The 19808-nt window shown below is 44.8% G+C and overlaps 1 protein-coding gene across 1 annotated transcript in view; it reads left to right on the top strand.

Moving 5' to 3' along the window:
• The window catches only part of KCNK9 (potassium two pore domain channel subfamily K member 9), a 103319-nt gene extending 90658 nt beyond the window's left edge, over positions 1-12661 (top strand). Inside the window, exon 2 of the mRNA XM_032222207.1 lies at positions 11823-12661. Coding sequence (XP_032078098.1) covers positions 11823-12661 — 839 coding nt within the window. The remainder of the gene's footprint in view (positions 1-11822) is intronic.
• The last annotated feature ends 7147 nt before the right edge of the window (positions 12662-19808 follow it).

Here is a 19808-nt window from a genome sequence, read left to right as displayed (position 1 = left end):
TCCTGCCTGGATCTGGTGATTCACTCAGTTTTTGCTGAGGATGAGACGTTGCTAAATTTGGTGTGGGTGATGTCATGGCAAGCTTGTATACCAAAACAGATGCCTCACCCCAGGACTGAAGATCAGCACAAGGTCAAAGGAAGCAAAAGAGAGACAGAGAAGTGACTTTGAGAAGCAGCTCCGCTCTCAAGGAGGCAAAAGGTGTTAAAACATTTCATGCCTTTGCATGAAAATTTTCAGATTTCATTCCTTTTTTTTTTCTAAAAAAAAGAGATCAATGTTTTGTTTTTTGGGATGTATCCAACCTTAAGGCAAAGTGTGGAAAAAACATTCCATTCCTTGGGAAAGATTGCAATTATTTCTACTTAAAGGACTCCTTGATGATCCTGTGTGCATGTCATCAATTTTGGCGTGTGTGGAAAAAAAACAGCCCGTTTTGGTTCCAGAGGAACTGTGTTAGGAGTGAAGATGCACACTTTTGTGACTGTAGGAGAAGAAGAGTGCCTTCAGGGAGCAGAAATTTGAATGGACAGTGTGCTACCTGAATGTGCAGGAAGTACAAGGCTTGTCGTTGTTGTTGGCTGCGAAGTCATGTCTGGCCCATCGCAACCCCATAGACAACGTTCCTCCAGGCCTTCCTGTCCTCTACCATCCTCTGCAGTCCATTTAAGCTCACGCCGACTGCTTCAATGACTCCACCCAGCCATCTCGTTATCTCACAGGCAAACTCAGAATTGTGTGTGTTCCAGGATTTGTGTTCAGATACCTTTGTTTCCACGAATTCCAATTCCTTTATGACTTTATTTTGGGGACGTGCCTCCTAATGGTCTCAGTGACTTTACTTTATTTATTTATTTATTTACTTACTTACTTACTTACTTACTTACTTACTTACTTACTTATTTGTCTTGTATGCCGCCCACTCCTGGAGGACTCCGGGCGGCTCACAAAAGACAAGGGAAAGGGGGAAAACGAGACAAAGACAACATATTAAAAACAAAACTAACATTCACAATTTCCGTGGAGGTAAATGCTTCTCAGCCCCCCCCCCCCCCCAGCCTGCTGGAACAGCCAGGACTTGGTGGCTTTGCAGAAGGCCGGGAGGGTAGTAAGGGTCCGGATCTCAACAGGGAGCTCGTTCCAGAGGGCCGGAGCTGCAACAGAGAAGGCTCTCCCCCGGGGAGTCGCCAGCCGACATTGGCTGGCAGATGGGATCTGGAGGAGACTAACCTACTTCTGACTTATGTATTCAAAATTTATCATTTCAGCGCTAACTGAAGTCTTGTGTGGTTTATGCCCATGATGCTGAACCTTTGGCATGCATACCTCTGGTGGGCACGTGGACCCATCTCTGCGGGCATGCAAGCCGTTGCGCTATCTCAGCTCCAGCGTGCATGTGCATGTTGGCCAGCTGATTTTCAGTCTCTTCCGAGGGCCGGGCTGTTTTCACCCTCCCTAGGCTACAGGAGATCTTCCGGAGCCTGGGGAGGGTGAAGACAACCTCCCCCGGCCGTACGGAGGCCCTCTGGAAGCCGGAAATGATCCATTTCCGAACTTCCGGTAGGCCCATATTTTGCCTTCCTCTGGCTCTGGAGGCTTTCCTGGAGCCAGAGGAGGGCAAATACAGCCTCCCCCAGCCCCCTTGAGGAAATACCAAGCTTGACTTGGTGGTGAGAAGTGCACCGGCAATGCAGCGCATGTGTGGAGGGGGGTTGTGCATGCTTTGCATTATGGCTGCTGGCACACTATTGCATGCGCATACTCGTGCATGCCTGGTAGGCCCATTTTTCTCCCTCCCCAAGCTCTGGAGGCTTTCCTGGAGTCTGGGAAGGGCGAAAATGCCCCTCCCGCCAGCCCCCTGGAAGCCCTCTGGAGGCTGGAAGTGGTCTGTTTCAGAACTTCCGGTAGGCCTGGTAGGCCCATTTTTCTCCCTCCCCAGGCTCTGGAGGCTTTGCTGGAGTCTGGGGAGGGTAAAAACGGCTTTCCCTTGGCCCCCTGGAGGAAATACCAAGCTCATCTTATCTGCAGTTCAGCGGTTCTAATCTCACCGGCTCAAGGTTGACTCAGCCTTCCATCCTTCCGAGGTGGGTGAAATGAGGACCCGGATTGTTAGGGGAGATATGCTGACTCTGTAAACCGCTTAGAGAGGGCCGAAAGCCCTATGAAACGGTATATAAGTCTAACTGCTATTGCTATTGCTATCTTGGTGGTGAGCACTGCACCGGCAGTGTGGTACATGTGGGGGGGGGAGGGTTGTGCATACATGCACATGTGGAGCACGCTTTGCAATGTGGGTGCTGGCAGGCACACATGCGCTATTGAGTGTGCATGCTCAAGTTTTTGGCACCCAACAATAAAAAGGTTAGCCATCACTGGATTATGCTCTCTCAAGCTATTGGAGCCCAGATCCCACCCATCAGATCTGTGTCTGAGATCCCACCCCACCCCTTAGAATTCTATTGGAGACACAGTTTGGATATTTATCAACACTAAATGCCTTATTCGATTCTATTGTAATGGGGCATTTGGCAATGCAAGCTACAAGAAGGTTATCCTTTCCCTTGTTTTTAATGAAATTGATCATTAAATCATAAGATTGATGCTTTTCTTTTAATCTCCTTAAAAGGAAGACAAGGCTGCTGTTCTCTGACTGCAGCTCTCAAAGCTGCTAGGGCAAGGAGATGATGCGGTAGAGTTTGTTTTCCTTCTATCATTATCATTAATACAATACAATACAAGAGCAGAGTTGGAAGGGACCTTGGAGGTCTTCTAGTCCAACCCACTCCCTAGGCAGGAAACCCTATTCCGTTCCAGACAAATGGCTATCCAGCATCTTCTTAAAGATTTCCAGTGTTGGGGCATTCACAACTTCTGGAGGCAACTTCTGTTCCACTGATTAATTGTTCTAACTGTCAGGAAATTCCTCCTCAGTTCTAAGTTGCTTCTCTCCTTGATTAGTTTCCACCCACTGCTTCTTGCTCTACCCTCAGGTGCCCTGGAGAATAGTTTGACTTCCTCTTCTTTGTGGCAACCACTGAGATATTGGAACACTGCTATCAAGTCTCCCCTGGTCCTTCTTTTCATTAAACTAGACATACCCAGTTCCTGCAACCGTTCTTCATATGTTTTAGCCTCCACTCCTCTAATCATCTTTGTTGCTCTTCTCTGCACTCTTTCCAGAGTCTCCACATCTTTTCTACATCGTGGTGACCAAAACTGAATGTAGTATTCCAAGTGTGGCTTTACCAAGGCATTATAAAGTGGTATTAACACTTCAGGTGATCTTGATTCTATCCCTCTGTTTATGTAGCCTAGAACTGTGTTGGCTTTTTTGGCAGCTGCTGCACACGGCTGGCTCCTATTTAAATGGTTGTCCACTAGGACTCCAAGATCCCTCTCACAATTACTACTAGGTAGTGGTACCACCTATACCGTATTGTGCATTTTTTTTTGCCTAAATGTAGAACCTTACTCTTTTCACCATTGAATTTCATTTTATTACATAGTGCCCAATCATTGCTATGCTCACCATCACTATTATGTTCCTCCCCATTATTAAGTTCAGGTTACAGGTGAGTCAATTGCACATGCTATGAAAACTCCAACTATCTTGGAGGAAGAACCTGCTCATAATAGTTTGTAAAATATGGACCAGTTATCAAGTGCCCCAAATCAGGTATCTGCGGGGTAATGAGGGTAGCCGTCGAAACTGGCGTCAACTTCGAACTGAACCTGGCAGCAGCCATCTTTCTGTTCCTCAGTTGCCACACAGTGAGGGAAGTCAGGAAGGAGGTTGGAATGCCTTACTAGATACAACAGAGAGCTTTCTTGTGAGAATCAAGGTCATCTCTACTGGCAACGGATAAGATTGGGGAAGGAGTCTTGGAGAGCCCGCCAATTAACCCAATTGGCCAACATGACCTGTAACACTTGGGGATTGGCCAACATGACCTGTAACACTTGGGGATTGGCTTATTTCCTAGTCTCATTATACTGTAATGGCGGGAAAGATTCAGAGTTAGTTTTCCTTTGAAGCTGTGCTGATATGATGTTCTCAATAAAGAAGGTCATTGAGAAGGAGCCAAGTCTCAGAGTTCTGATCTGTGGGACCTGTTAGCTGGAGCCTTGACAACTGGGCCAGAAGTATCACCTGGGGAGGTCCATTGTAACTTTGAATGGTTGCTAAGCAACTGCCTGCAAGTCCTGTATGCTGGACCACAACGATAAAAGCTGTTGAGTTCAGCTCAACGCCAGCTGACGTCAAAACTCAGCTACCAAGTCTTTGTAGTTTTCTTGGCCATAACATGGAAGTCATTAATTCTTAGCTTCTTACTTTGAGATGTTGACTTCGTAGTCTGGCCTACCACTCAGAGATTTCCTAGTAGCCTGTCATTCAAAGCCTGAGTATTCGCTTTCCCCCCCCAAAATCACCATCCTTGGTTAGATGTTGCTCTACTAACCTGTCAGCTCCATTCAGATCTTGCCTGCCATGCGATGTGAATCCAGCCTCACATTCCTTCCTGATGTTCAGACTCATGTGAATTCCTTTCATAGTTACTGGGTTGTATCAGGGCAGACTTAGATGAGACAAGACAAGACATGAGATACTGAATATATAATCCTGACCTCATTAGCTTCTGCTTTCATCCAACCCCTCCCATATTTTTTTTGTGGGGGGGGAGGAAAGGCACCTGGAGCTCGGTCCAATTTGCCCCTTGTGGAAATGTGCCTTGAAGTGCATTCTTAATGATGTTCTTAATCACATCAGTTCTACTTATGTCTTTCTCAGAGTTGGCTTGGCCACCCAGGCCAACATTTAGATGGAGGCATTTGATTGACAAATATGCATGATGATGTCAAGGCAGATGATCTCATGCCACTTCAAATTGTCTTGTTCTGCAAATGGAATTCCACAAATTCCTAAGGGGAAAGCACTGTCAATTCCTCTCCATTGAGCCAAAATGCATGGATGGCTTGGTTTTTTTTTTTAATGAGTTTTTATTTTATTTACATCTCAGATTGATCAAATGCCAATGCATTATTTCGAAGTAGGAGAACATCAAACCTGAAGCAACTAGCAATGTAAAGAAAGAACCAACTGGTTTCTGTAACTACAGTATCCAGTAGTGTAACTACTGTAGTAGTATAACTACGTTGCTGTAGCATCCAGTTTTGGTCACTGCATTATGAAAAAGATGGTGAGACTTTGGAAAGAGTGCAGAGAAGAGCAACTAAGAAGATTAAGGAGACTAAAAGATATGAAGATTGGGTATGGCTAGTCCAGTGGTGGGTTTCAAAAATTGTTCGAACCTACTCTGTGGGTGTGGCCTCCTTTGTGGGAGTGGCTTGCTGCCCATGTGACTGGATGGGAGTGGCTTGCTGCCCACGTGACCGGATATGAAGATGCCGACGACACTTGTCAGAACCACCTTAAATTACCTCACACACAGCACTGGCATGCATAAGAATAGGATGTAAACTTGTTTTTTAAAAGGCATCTTTGGTTTGCGTTAAAACAACTTCAACACACGCCATGTTCTGATTGCACCACAAACGCAGTAGTCATCCTTACCTTTCACAGAGGCACTGAGTTTTATAAATAGGAGCATGATAGTGTAGAATAATCATATCCAAGAACCAGTGGTGGGTTTCAAAAAATTTTGGAACCTCTTCTGTAGGTGTGGCCTGCTTTCCGGGTCCACTGGTGGAACCTCTTCTAACCGGTTCGGTAGATTTGACAAACCGGTTCTACCGAATAGGTGCGAACTGGTAGGAACCCACCTCTGGGCTAGTCTAGAGAAAAGAAGGGCTAGGGGTGATATGATAGCAGTATTCCAATATTTGAGGCATTTCCACAAAGAAGAGGGTGGGTCAATCTATTTTCCAAAGCAACAGAAGGCAAGACGAGAAACAATTGAAACTAATCAAGGAGAGAATCAACCTAGAACTAAGGAGAAATTTCCTAACAATGAGAACAATTAACCAGTGGAAGGGCTTGCCTTCAGAAGTTGGGATGCTCCATCACTGGAGGCTTTTAAGAAGAGATTGGTCCACTATTTGTCTGAAATGCTGTGGGGTTTCCTGCCTGAGCAGGGAGTTGGACTAGAACAGTGGTTCCCAAACTTGGCAACTTTAAGACTTGTGGACTTCAACTCCCACAAAGCAGGCCACACCTTCAGAAGAGGTTGTAAAAAAATTTGAAACCCACCACTGCTCGCATCAAAGGAAGTTGGCTCCCTTTGCAATTCTACTGTGTTCAATTTTTTTTGCTCAGTTTACAGCTTGCAAAACACACTTGTGTTTTGCTCATATCATGCACTTTGTAGTCTTCCCAAGAATAACAGTTGGAATAATCAGAGGTTTTTAAGCCAGCTATTTATAGGTTTCTTTAAAGGGACATTCAGAGTTTGTAACTGGTGGTGCCTTATTGTCCTAAAGATAAACATGTGCTTGAGTTCACTTTGATCCTTAATGAGTGCCTGAAGACAACGGCCCAGTTTTTCTTGGTGATAATGAATAAATTGTTATTCTCTTCTTCCGGGGGTAGTTTTGTCCAGTGGTGGGATTCAAATAATTTAACAGCCATAATGACCAGCTGGGTATGCATGGTTTAGTGGTCATGTGATTGTGTGGGTATGGCCAGCTCAACATCACTCAGGTCGATGGGCACTTCACCTTAGCTGCTACAATGTAATAAGGGTTAACCAGAGAGGCAGTTTCTGTAAGCAGGTCAATAAAGATGAGGCTAGAAACAACACCAGAATGTTTCCCTCCTGCCTTCCTTACAGGATTAGCCCTGTAAAGTGGAAAAAACCAAAAGGAGATTTCTTTCAACAACCAATTCTCCGAACTGCTTAGAAAGTTAACAACTGGTTCTCCCAAATAGGTGCGAACTGGCTGAATCCCACCACTGGTTTTGTCTCTTCCCACTGTAGAGTGCTTTCCTAATATTTCCAAATTACTAAACAGATGTGATCTTACTTGGCTTCTAAGCATGGGGAAAGTCAGCCAGCTGTTGGCATCTTCTACAGTCTCCTCGCTGGTAGTAAGTTTCACAATTAATTTTTGTTTCAGAGTCATACAGTGTGAAAAACTGGAACTTGGTGATCATCCAATCTCCCAGTGAAAAATGAAAACGACACTTGATTTATTTGCTGTAAATTGTCCACCGCTTTAAGCATACCCTTGCAGAAAAGCAGTCTGTAAATCAGGGCTGTCAAACACAAGGGCTGTGGCCAGATGTGGCCCATGGTGTGGTCAGATCCGGCCCATGGGGCTGTCCTGGAAAATGTAAGGGGCCGGCCCATTTTGCTTCGGCCCAGTCTACCCAATGGGAAGAGGAAACATGCCACCACTTTGGGGGAGTGGTGTCAAGCTGGCCACTCCCACCCAGTTGGCCACACCCACCCAGTTGGCCATGCTCCCCCCTGAGGTCAACCACAGCCCTGATGTGGCCCTCAATGAAATTGAGTTTGACACCCCTGCTGTAATTAATATTGGAGAGAATGTATCTCTGTGGTCATTAAGAGTTGACAATAACCTCTTAGCACATAATCAATAAAAGAAATCATAGGAAATTTTACAAATAAAATATATGTTCCAAACAGCATTTCCTTTGCCCTGAAATTCACTTGTAGACAAGATTTGGTGGAAATCAGCTCAGCTACGGGACAGAAAGAGAAAATCTGGAGGTTGGGACAGTCAAACCTTGTATGCCTACCCGAAGCTGTTTCTTGGAGAACTTTTTCAAGGGAGTTCTTTGGTTTGAGTCAAAAATAGTTTGACATTGCATTGACCAAAGCAAATTATACTTGTCCCAAAGGTGCTTTTTCAAGAGCCATCTGGACTTTCTGGTTCTTCTCTGAAGATGTTTCACTTCTCATCCAAGAAGTTTCTTCAGAGCTTATTGGACGAGAAGCAAAATGTCTTCAAAGAAAAACCAGGAAGTCCAGTTAGCTCTTGAAAAATGACTTTTGGGACAACCATGACCTGGATGACCAAGAATCTCCATAGACAAGTTATATTTGGCTATAATTTCTGGGGGGCAGGGGCAGGAATTATGTTGTAAGCTTCCCAGAGTCATGAGCCACAAATAAATTTCATAAATAAATAAAACTTGAATTACCATAACTAAGCCTCCACTGGCATGTGGAAACTGCTACCTGGATTATTAGAAAAGAGTAACAAAGGGGGCTGGAGGCTAAAATATATGATGAATGCTTTCAGAAACTGTCTATGTCTAGTCTAATGAAGAGAAAGATTGGGGTGATGAAATAGTAGCCTTCCAATATTTGAAAGGCTGTCCAACCTATTCTCCAAAGCACGTCAGAGGTATCCTTGCAGGATGTAAAATAAAATTGCCTTTTGCAATTGACTGTTGTTGAGTTTGTCAATGTCAATAGTGTTCAAGTGGTTCACCAGGTATTTTGGGATTGCACCCAAGGCAGCTATAACAATTAGTGCTATCTTTGCTACTTCTATTTGAAGATCTTTGCACTGTATTTGTATTTTGTGATTCCCCCCCCCCAATTCTTTCTCTTTTCTTCTGCTGTCTCCAGGTTATTGCCACATCCACTATTTAGACTTTTATTACTTATCAACAATTGTTTAAATCTGGGGTGTTATGTGGCCTCCTCCTCTTCTTCTCCTTCTTCTCCTTCTCCTTCACCTCCACCTCCTCCTCTTCTTCCTCTTCCTGCTCCTCCTCTCCTCCTGCTCCTCCTCTTCTTCTTCCTCTTCTTCTTCCTCCTCCTCCTCTTCTTCTCCTCCTTCTTCTCCTTCTCCTCCTCCACCACTTCCTCCTCTTCTTCCTCCTCCTCCTCCACCTCCTGCTCCTCCTCCTCCTCCTCTTCTTCTTCTCCTCCTGCTCCTCCTCCTGCTCCTCCTCATCCTCTTCCTCTTGTTTTTCTTCTTCTTCTTCTGCTCCTCCTCCTCCTCTTCTTCTTCTTCTGTTCATTTAGTGACTGTTCAAAGTTACAATGGCACTGAAAAAAGTGACTTATGACCAGTTTTCACAGTTATAACCTTTGCAGCATGGTCATATGATCAAAACTCAGATACTTGGCAAGTGGTTCATATGTCCTACCATTGCTGTATCCGAAGATCACGTGATCTCCTTTTGTGGCAAGCTTCTCACCAGCAAAATCAATGGGGAAGCCTGATTCACTTAACAATTGGGTTGCTAATTTATCAACTGCAGTGATTCACTTAATGACTGTAGCAAGAAAGTTAATGGGGCAAAACTTAACAAATGTTTCACTTAACAACAGAAATTTTGGGTTCATTTATGGTCATAAGTCGAGGACTACCTATAGTAGTATTTTCCCTCGAGTGTAGCATGTAGAATAGAACAGAACAAAACAGAACAGAATATAATAATAGAGTTGGAAGCAGTGGTAGGATTCAATTTTTTTTACTACTGGTTCTGTGGGTGTGGCTTTGTGGGCGTGGCTTTGTGGGCGTGGCAGGGGGAGGATACTGCAACCCCCCATTCCTTCCCCTCCCCACTAACCTGCTTCCCAGCTCCATTCTCCTGTTCAGGACAACAAAATAAGATCAGCTGGGAGGCTGGAAGGCAGCAGGGGCGTGGCCAGCCTATTTGCCGGTTCTCTGAACTACTCAAAATTTCTGCTACCATTTCTGGTCAGAATTGGCTGAATACCACCTCTGGTTGGAAGGGACCTTGGAGTTCTTCTAGTCCAATCCCCCTACACCCCTTCTACTTTTTTTCAGATCAACTGACTGCATTTAATAATCATTTAAGTCTGTTAATTGTGAATTTTATGATTATTAATGAAATATTATTAACAATAATAATGTAAGTTTATGTACCCCATGACTCCCAGTGATTCTAATTCTGGATTGCAGGATGAAAAAACGATATTCAGCATTTTTCTGATGCGGAATCATTTCAGGTAGCCCATATGCGCCAAACATTCTCTCTAAAAAATGTTCCATGTAGGAAATTAATCTGGGCGGATTTGATGTGCTTGAAGCCAGCCCTGGGAAACTATGCATGGAGTTAACTGGTGATTTGTAAAAAGTGCATTTCCAGGTAATGAGGAATTTTGCTCCTTTGAGGAAAAAGCATCACTTAGACGGGGATGGCCCTAAGCCAGTGGTGGGATTCAGCCAGTTCGCACCTATTTAGGAGAACCGGTTGGTAACTTTCTAAGTAGTTCAGAGAACCAACTGTTGGAAGAAATCTCCTTTTGTTTTTTTCCACTTTACAGGGCTAATCCTGTAAGGAAGGCAGGAAGGAAACATTCTAGCATTGTTTCTAGCCTAATCTTTATTGACCTGCTTACAGAAACTGCCTCTCCGATTAACCCTTCTTACATTGAAACAGCTAAGGCAAAGCACCCATCGACCTGAGTGACCTTGAGTTGGCCACGCCCACCCAGTCACATGACTACCGAACCCCACCTACCCAGATGGTCATTAGGGCAGAGAACCGGTTGTTAAATTATTTGAATCCCACCACTGCCCTAAGCAATCAACTGGACAACTTCCTGTGGCCAGGATGGCAGCTATATTTTGGACCGTGATTCCCTCCCCCCCCAGTTCTGTGGACTACAATACACATAAGGTATCTGTTACCCTGTTTCCCCCAAAATAAGACCTCCCTGGATAATAAGTCCAATCGGGCTTTTAGCATATGCGCTAAAATAAGCCCTCCCTGGAAAATAAGCCCTCCCCAAAAATATTGCAACACTGTAGCAGCCATGAGGTGACCATGCTCAGTGCCTCCTGCACCTCAAAAATAATAAGACCTCCCTGAAAATAAGGCCAAGGGCTTATTTCAGGGTTAAAAGAAAATAAAACCCTGTCTTATTTTGGGGGAAACATGGTAGTAGCTGTAATGACATCACCTTTACAGGTAGGCCTCAACTTAACAATGGCAACCAGAATTTCCGTCGCTCAGTGATGCAATCATAAATTGAGGGTATTCAAGAAGGAAGAGGTCCTTTCTGAGTTTTATTATACCAAAGGTGATTTTTCCAAAAGGCAACTGCCCTTTTTTTATTTTTTTTTTCCTTTGGAAATGTTTTGCTTGTTATCCAAGAAGCTTCTTCAGTTCTTCTTTGGAGGAGAAGCGAAACATTTTTAAAGAAAATACCGAGAAAGTCCAGTTGCCTTTCGAAGAAAAAACACCTTTGGGACAACCATGAGCTGGACAATTTGACATTTTGCTTCCCATCCAAGAAGCTTCTTTAGTACTGAAGAAGCTTCTTGGATGAGAAGCAAAACGTTTTCAAAGGGAAAAACCCAAGAAAGTCCAGTTGCCTTTTGGAGAAAAAAAAATACCTTTGGAACAAGGGAGTAAAGTCCTTCATTTACAATACGATACAATACAATAGCAGAGTTGGAAGGGACCTTGGAGGTCTTCTAGTCCAACCCCCTGCCTAGGCAGGAAACCCTATACCATTTCAGACAACTGGCTATCCAACATCTTCTTAAAGACTTCCAGTGTTGGAGCATTTACAACTTCTGGAGACAAGTTGTTCCACTGATTAATTGTTCTAACTGTCAGGAAATTTCTCCTTAGTTCTAAGTTGCTTCTCTCCTGGATTAGTTTCTACCCATTGATTCTTGTTCTAGCCTCAGGTGCCATGGAGAATAGTTTGACTCCCTCTTCTTTGTGGAAACCCCTGAGATATCGGAACACTTCTTTCCAACCCTACAAAGAGCCCCAAACATTCCGTACTTTCCTCATATCTCAAGGGCTCTAGTCATCTTCATCCTTCTGGCCCACCCCTGATTGCAATCATCCCTGTCCCTCTCTTCCATCACTTATACATGTTGTCCTTTTGCTTCTACAGGTTATGGCCACGCCGCCCCTGGGACGAATGCGGGGAAGGCCTTCTGCATGTGCTATGCTGCCTTGGGCATCCCACTCACCCTTGTCATGTTCCAGAGCCTTGGCGAACGCATGAACACATTTGTCAAGTACCTCTTGCAACGGATGAAAAAGTGTTGCCGGATGAGGACCACCGACGTCTCCATGGAGAACATGGTGGCCGTCGGCTTCTTCTCCTGTATCGGGACTCTCTGCATCGGAGCAGCTGCCTTCTCTCACTGCGAAGAGTGGACTTTCTTCCAGGCCTTCTACTACTGTTTCATCACATTGACTACAATCGGGTTCGGGGACTACGTGGCCCTTCAGACGAAAGGAGCCCTTCAGAGGAAGCCGCTCTACGTGGCCTTTAGCTTTATGTACATCCTGGTGGGGTTAACTGTCATCGGAGCCTTTCTCAATCTGGTTGTCCTCAGGTTGTTCATGAACATCGAGGAAGAGAGGCGGGAGGCCGAGGAGAGGGCCTCCGTGGCGGGAAACCGGAGCAGCATGGTGGTCCACATTCAAGAAGACTCTCAACATGGCCGCCCGCGGTACAAGGCCGAGGTGACGGATCTTCAGTCCGATTGTTCCTGCATGTGTTACAGGTCCCACGAATACACCAGCCGGGTGGTTTCCCACCAAAATTCCTTCAGCTCCAAGCTGAACCTCCAATACTTTCACTCCATCTCCTACAAGATCGAGGAGATCTCACCAAGCACATTAAAAAACAGCCTCTTTCCCTCCCCCATCAGTTCGATCTCCCCTGGATTGCACAGCTTTACGGACCATCACAGGTTGATGAGACGGCGCAAATCTATCTGAAAGGCATTTCCTTGGCGGGGTTTTGTGGGGGGTGGGTGGGGGCGGATGGGTGATGTTTGTTTCCTAAGATTATTATTTTCTAAAACGAAAAACAATTCCTCGAGTGAACCAGAGCGAGGTTAGCTTAAATTCGAGAGAAAGAGAGAGAGAGAAAGAAAACTACATATTCAAGGGAAGGAGAGCACTCCTCTGAACTCAGCTCTGGCGCACGAAGCATGGACCTAGACTTTTATTTTCCAGCAAAAATTAATGCCTTACAATTAACCTTCCCTCCGCGATCCGAGATTTTGAGGTGATGGGAAGTGGGTATTTCAATTCCAAAGTTACGCACCTGTGAGCTTTCTCGTGCCCTTTGGCACGCTTGACCTAAAAAACAAAAACAAAACCCCAAAACCTCTTTCTTCTCCTTCACGAGCAGGTCGTGATGTATGTGAGCTGGGGCTGTGTATGCGAGTGTTGAGTGTGTGGGTTACGGGTGCACGCGCACAATTCCACTGCTAGTGTCATGCCACTAACAAACGGTATCTCTATCGAAGCATCAGGTATTATGTCGATTTGATTTTCTATCTCTTCTTCCTTTGGAGAAATTGTTTTACTTTTTCCTGGCCTGCTTTCTTGGATCCAAAAGGGGGAAATAAAAGGAAGAAAACCGGAGGCGGTTAGAAAGAGGTTAAAACAGAAATCAGTTTTCCTCGATTTCTTTCTATTCTTCTTTTTTTATTTTGCTGAATCAAGCATGCACCATAAATGGTCCCATATACCGAGCGAACCATTGTCAGTTCTCTCTTTCTGTTTTTTTTTAAAACGCTAGAAATGTATTAGACCGTATTAACTTTTTTTTTTTTTTTTTTTTTTACAAAAAAATTCTTCTTTAAGAACAAGGCAGGAAAAAGGAAGGTTACTTTTTTTGCTTGCCGGGTCAAATCCTTATGGAAAAATATATAAATATATACATATATATATATTTGGAAAAAAAAAATACAAGCATGCATTTTGTAAAAACGGATATGCGTTATGAACCTACGGGAGGAACACGATGATGGAAGAAACTGCTCGAATGGAAGCCAAGTATGGATTTTCTAAAATGATTTTTTCTTTTCACTTTCCGTTGGTGTATCCAATATCCGCCAGGCTTTGTACAGCTCTCGGTGTGTATGTAGGCGCGATTTTAGAAACGGTCAGAACGGATGGGTGTCTATTTATTTATTTATTTATTGGAAGGGGTGGGTGTGTCTTATTTATTTCGCCTTTGGGTTAAAACAGTGGTTCCCAAACTTGGCAACTTTAAGACTTGTGGACTTCAACACCCAGAATTCTCCAGCCAGCTCTGCTGGGAGTTGAAGTCCACAAGTCTTAAAGTTGCCAAGTTTGGGAACCACTGGGTTAAAAAAACGTCGGGTTTTCGGTGTTAATTTTCCTCGGTGCGAATGCCCTGAGTGTGCCTGCAGGGTGTTTTTTGTGTGTTTGTCGGTGAACAAGCTGTACCTGCGTGCACAGGAATTCTATCTGGGAATGCTTGAACAAGACTGGTACACGGAAGTGGATGAATATTTTTTTATTTCCTCGCAAAAGAAGACAGGGTATCCCTTGTTTTTAATAAAAATAGAAACTGATATGAATTCTAATACTAGTAGGGGAAAAAATGCTACTTGGTCTCAGGAAGGATTCCCCAATGCTTTGTGCTTTGACTTGCTAAAGATATGCATGTAGGCCAAGTTTCCTCCCTCCCTTCCTTCCTTCCTTCCTTCCTTCCTTCCTTCCTTCCTTCCTTCCTTCCTTCCTTCCTTCTATTGGAAGAAATATCCATCTGATTCAGTTCCAAGCAGGGAGAAAGGCACTGGAGACAAAATGGAGGCTGGAGGCTGATTGGAAAGAGGGTTTAATGGTGAAGCGTAGCCACCAAGCACATGGTTCTGGGCAGCTGACCACACAGAGTTGAGAGTGAGGGGTATTTATACCACCTTCTTTGAGTTTTGAACTTGAGCTTCCTGTTCCTGTGCAAGAACATGTATTCTATTGGCTGTGGTAGGGATCCTAGCTGGCTCTGCAGGTTATCTGAGACAAGCTTATGGCTGATGCAATGAAGGGGTTCATTGGGCAATACCTACTGTGGCTGAGGGCTAATGCTTATGAATAGAGCTAGCTATCTCTTCATCTCTTAAGTGCTGACATCTGCTGAGGTCTATTAAGAAAGGTGGGGGCTGCTTTCCAAGAACATGTTTCTCCATTTCTCATCCAGGGAAATATAATATTATGTCTTTTTAATAGTACTCAAAATATTTCATTCTTCTAGGAGTAGGGGTGTCTTCCCTCCCTCCTCCTAGTCATCTTCCTTCCTTCCTTCCTTCCTTCCTTCCTTCCTTCCTTCCTTCCTTCCTCTCTCCCTCCCTTCCTCTCTCCCTCCCTTCCTTTCTTTCCCTCCCTCCATCTTCCCATCCATCTTCTTCCCTCCCTCCTTCCTTCTCCCCTCCTATTCACATTCCCCCCTCCCACTTCCTCCTATTCATCTTCCTTCCTTCCTTCCTTCCTTCCTTCCTTCCTTCCTTCCTTCCTTCCTTCCTTCCTTCCTTCCTTCCTTCCTCTCTCCTCCTATTCACCTTCTTTCCCTCTTTCCCTGGCTCAGTTAATATAGGCAATTGCCAGAACGATTCTGCTTCCAACGATTGATTTTACATGGAGTTGCTTTAACTAGATGAGCATAACGCCGGACTCTCGTTGGAATTCCCTTCACAAAAATATACCTCCGAGGAGACTTTGTCATGATCCAAAGATCCCCATCCCGAGAAGATTGTCAGGGTGCAGTGAGAAACAAAAGAACGTAGGAAGGAAAAACATGAGTCCTAAATAAACAACCCACAAGATGCGGCTTCCCCCCTGGGTCTCTGCAGGAATCCCTGTTCTTGTTTAGGTGGGTAATTTAGTATGTCTACAACAGGATCACTCAACCAGTGCAGCCATAAACTAGTTTACGAGGGGTTTCTCCATGGTAGCTCCTCATAAACCATAGTTCTGGGTGCACCAAGTGCTATTAATTAGTCTCCCTGAGGCCTGACCACCTAAATACTTATGAATCAGGTTGTACTGACCAGGATAAAGGCATCTATCAAATTGAATGCTGTAGAATAGGGGTGTCAAACTCAATTTCATTGAGGGCCACATCAGGGTTGTGTTTGATCTGTAGGGGTCGTCTGGGCATGGCCAGCTCAACATCACTCGCGTCAGGGGCACCTGTGGTGGTCCGAGTGCTCTGTTTGCGAAAATGGGCTCCCGAGCTCCGTTTTCAGCTGCGACAGCCTCCTGCAACCCTCTGCCGGTGAAAACGGAGCTTGCGAGGGCCACATGCAGCCCGCCGGAGCCCTGTTTTCACTGGCAGAGGCACCGTGGGCCAATCCTTCACTGTTTCCAGGGCGGTCCCATGGGCCAGATCTGAACACCCGGCATGCCAGATCCGGCCCGCGGACCAGGAGTTTGACACCTCTGGTGTAGAAATGTAAGAGACGCGTGAGAGAGAGAGTAGGCCTTACTTGTAGATATTTGGAAAATAAGTCCTGGTTCACATTAGACTACCTTGTGATCCTCAGGTTCTCTGTTCACACAGTCGCCTTGTTCCACAACTACACGCAGAGCAGCATGTGCTGAGGATATTACTAGCTAAGCTTCCTCTTACTTCTTATGTGCAAGCAACTGATTGGAAAAAATCTCAGCAAGAAACATTTCCCTACAGAGATTAGGTTTTTAAAGGGGGGATCTTTTGACAACCCCCCTCAAAAAAAGTTCCCCAAATTTCATCTAGAAATGTGTTTCCTTCTGAAGATCTTCCTTAGTCTGAAGAAGTCCAGCATTGCTGTTAGAATAGAATAGAATAGAATAGAATAGATCTGGAAGGGACCTTGGAAGTCTTCTAGTCCAGCCCCTTACTCAAGCAGGAGAACCTATACCCATGGTGGTAAATCTATGGCATGTGTGCCACAGGTGGCACGCGGAGCCATTTGCCAGGGTAGCTTGTACGGTTGTTTTTCCCCCTCTGAAGCCTTCGGGGGAGCCTCCTGAACGCCCCTGAAGGCTCTGGAGGACTAAAACCGGCTCTATGGACAAACCAGAAGTCACTTCCAGGTTGCTCATACAGTCGTTTTTCGCCCTCCAGAGCCTTCAGGGAAGCCTCCTGGAGGCCCCTGAAGGCTCCGTAGGGCTAAAACCGGCCCTATGAGCAAACTGGAAGTCCGTTCCCGAATTTCCAGTTTGCCCATAGGGCCTGTTTTTCACACTCCAGACGCTTCAGGGAAGCTCCTGAAATCTCTGGGTAGGGCCAGGAAAGCTGTTTTCACCCTCCCCAGGCTTCTATAAAGCCTCCGGAACCTGGGGAGGGCGAAAAAGCACGCCAAAAATGGGAGGGTGGAGCGCTGGTCATGCGCGCATGCACACTGTGGTCATGCGCATAGCATTATGGGTGTGGCAAGACCGCGCACGACCCTCCCCCCCATCAGTGATGGAGCATTCACAACTTCTGGAGGCAAGTTCGCGGACTTTGACTATGCAAAACATTTATTTTGTGATTCCATTACTCTGTGCTTTTTATTTTCATTTCCAAATTATGCTTCTCCACCTCTGCTATTGTGCTGCTCTCTGTCATAAATTGAAGGTTGCCTTTTCCAGAATCTAATCCCGTAGTTTTCATTACCCACTTATTTTGGAGGCAGGGCGGGTGAGAGCAAGAATATGGTTTAATAAGATTAAGCAACAGATTATTGAAGACAATGGTAGCATGCTCCACTACAGCCAGTCCTCGACTTACGGCCACGATTGAGCCTAAAGTTGTTGTTGCCCAAACAACCGAGGTGGTGCAGTGGTTAAATGCAGCACTGCAGGCTACTTCAGCTGACTGCAGTTCTGCAGTTCGGCTGTTCAAATCTCACCGGCTCAGGGTTGACTCAGCCTTCCATCCTTCCGAGGTGGGTAAAATGAGGACCCGGATTGTTGTTGGGGGCAATATGCTGACTCTGTAAACCGCTTAGAGAGGGCTGAAAGCCCTATGAAGCGGTATATAAGTCTAACTGCTATTGCTATTGCTATTGCTATTGCTAAGCAAGACAGTGGCTCAGTGAACTTTGTCCCACTTTACGACTTTTCTTGCCACAGTTCTTAAGTTGAATCACTGCAGGTCTTAAGTTAGTCCAGCCTGGGCCGGATTTAGATGAAAAGAGGCCTTAGGCTATTCCACTTATGAGGCCCTTTCACCTCCCATTTTTAAGTTTGGAAATAACATGAGAGACAATAAAATACATCATTACTGTGATATATATCAATATATATCAATATATATATAGCTGGCCTCCCGACGGAGAGCGGCTCTGCTCTGCGGCAAAGGCAGCGAGGCCAGCCGCCTCCCCTGCTGCGCTCAGCTGCCCGGCTCGGCCCCCTCACCCTCACCTGCCTGGCCGCTGGTGGGCTCCGTGTCGACGGGGCGGGTACTGGGAGCGGCCGCGCCTCTCACCCGACCTATGGTGCCGGGCTCCCCAACTGCCGCGGGGCTGGAACGATCTTAACCAATACATTTTTATGTTTGTTTATTAGTCATATGCGTAGAATTTCTCCTTATTTTCGGTTCAGTGTTTTAGTGTTCACTGTTTTTAGAATAGTGTAATTTTAATTTTGCTAAAAATTTGAATGTAGGCCCCTCTTGATCTTGAGGCCCTAGGCTGAAGCCTAGTTAGCCTAGAGGAAAATCCGGCCCTGAGTCCAGGGTAGTCAACCTTTTGATACCTACCGCCCACTTTTGTATCTCTGTTAGTAGTAAAATTTTCTAACAGCCCACCGGTTCCACAGTAATGGTGATTTATAAAATAGGGAAGCCAATTAAATTTTAAAAAGGAAAGTACTTCAGTATTGGACAAAACCCGTACCGCCCACCATGAAAGCTGGAACGCCCACTAGTGGGCGGTAGGGACGAGGTTGACTACCACTGAGTTAGTCACGGGGCTGTTAAGGGAATATGGCTTCTCCATTGATTTTGTTTGTCAGAAGGTCACAAAAAGTGATCACACGATCCCGGAATATTGCCACCGTCATAAATATGAGTTGCCAGTTGCCAAGGGTCTGAGTTTTGGTCACATGACTGAGGGGGATACTGCAATGGTCATAAGTGTGAAAAACAATCCTAAGACCCTTTTTTAGTGCCATTGTAACTTTTGACGGTCACTGAATGAACTGTTATAAGTTGAGGACTGTCTGTAGTATGAAAAGAGAGGCCCATAGAACAATGATAAAAGATAAAAGAGAAGAATGATAAAAGATATAGTAGAAATCTGAAATTTAAAATAAATTTTTCTTTTAGGATACATTACAATACAATAGCAGAGTTGGAAGGGACCTTGGAGGTCTTCTAGTCCAACCCCCTGCCTAGGCAGGAAACCCTATTCCGTTCCAGACAAATGGCTCTCCAACATCTTCTTAAAGACTTCCAGTGTTGGAGCATTCACAACTTCTGGAGGCAACTTCTGTTCCACTAATTAATTGTTCTAACTGTCAGGAAATTTCTCCTCAGTTCTAAGTTGCTTCTCTCCTTGGTTAGTTTCCACCCATTGCTTCTTCTCCTGCCCTCAGGTGCCTTGGAGAATAGTTTGACTCCCTCTTCTTTGTGGAAGCCCCTGAGATATTGGAACACTGCTATCATGTCTCTTTTATTGTGTTTATATTAATATCTGAATAAAGACATTAAACATCTCCACAATGGCAAGCCATTTAGAAAGAGATAACAGAATACAGAATAATAGAGTTGGAAGGGACCTTGGAGGTCTTCTAGTCCATCCCCGTGCTCAGGGAGGAAACCTATACCATTTCAGACAAATGGTTGTCCAATCTCTTCTTAAAAACTTCCAGTGTTGAAGCATTCACAACTTCTGGAGATGCTGGAATACACGTCTTCCAGTAATATTATGGACTTTAAAAATGTATATTTTAATACTGTTTTGATGTCCAAGGCACCTTGGAAACATCAATCAACATGTTACTGATGTCAGCAAGGTATATGTAACACAGCTTCATTTTAGGATGATGAAGAACAGAAATCACTTTTTTTGGCAGCATCATTTTTTAAAAAAAAACAAAATATCCATAACCTTGAAAATTAGAGGAGCTAAAACTTCATGAG

Source organism: Thamnophis elegans, chromosome 8 (genome assembly GCF_009769535.1).
Source record: "Thamnophis elegans isolate rThaEle1 chromosome 8, rThaEle1.pri, whole genome shotgun sequence".
Classification (NCBI taxonomy): domain Eukaryota; kingdom Metazoa; phylum Chordata; class Lepidosauria; order Squamata; family Colubridae; genus Thamnophis; species Thamnophis elegans.
Note: the sequence above shows the minus strand (reverse complement) of the source record. Positions and strands in the feature narration are given on the sequence as shown.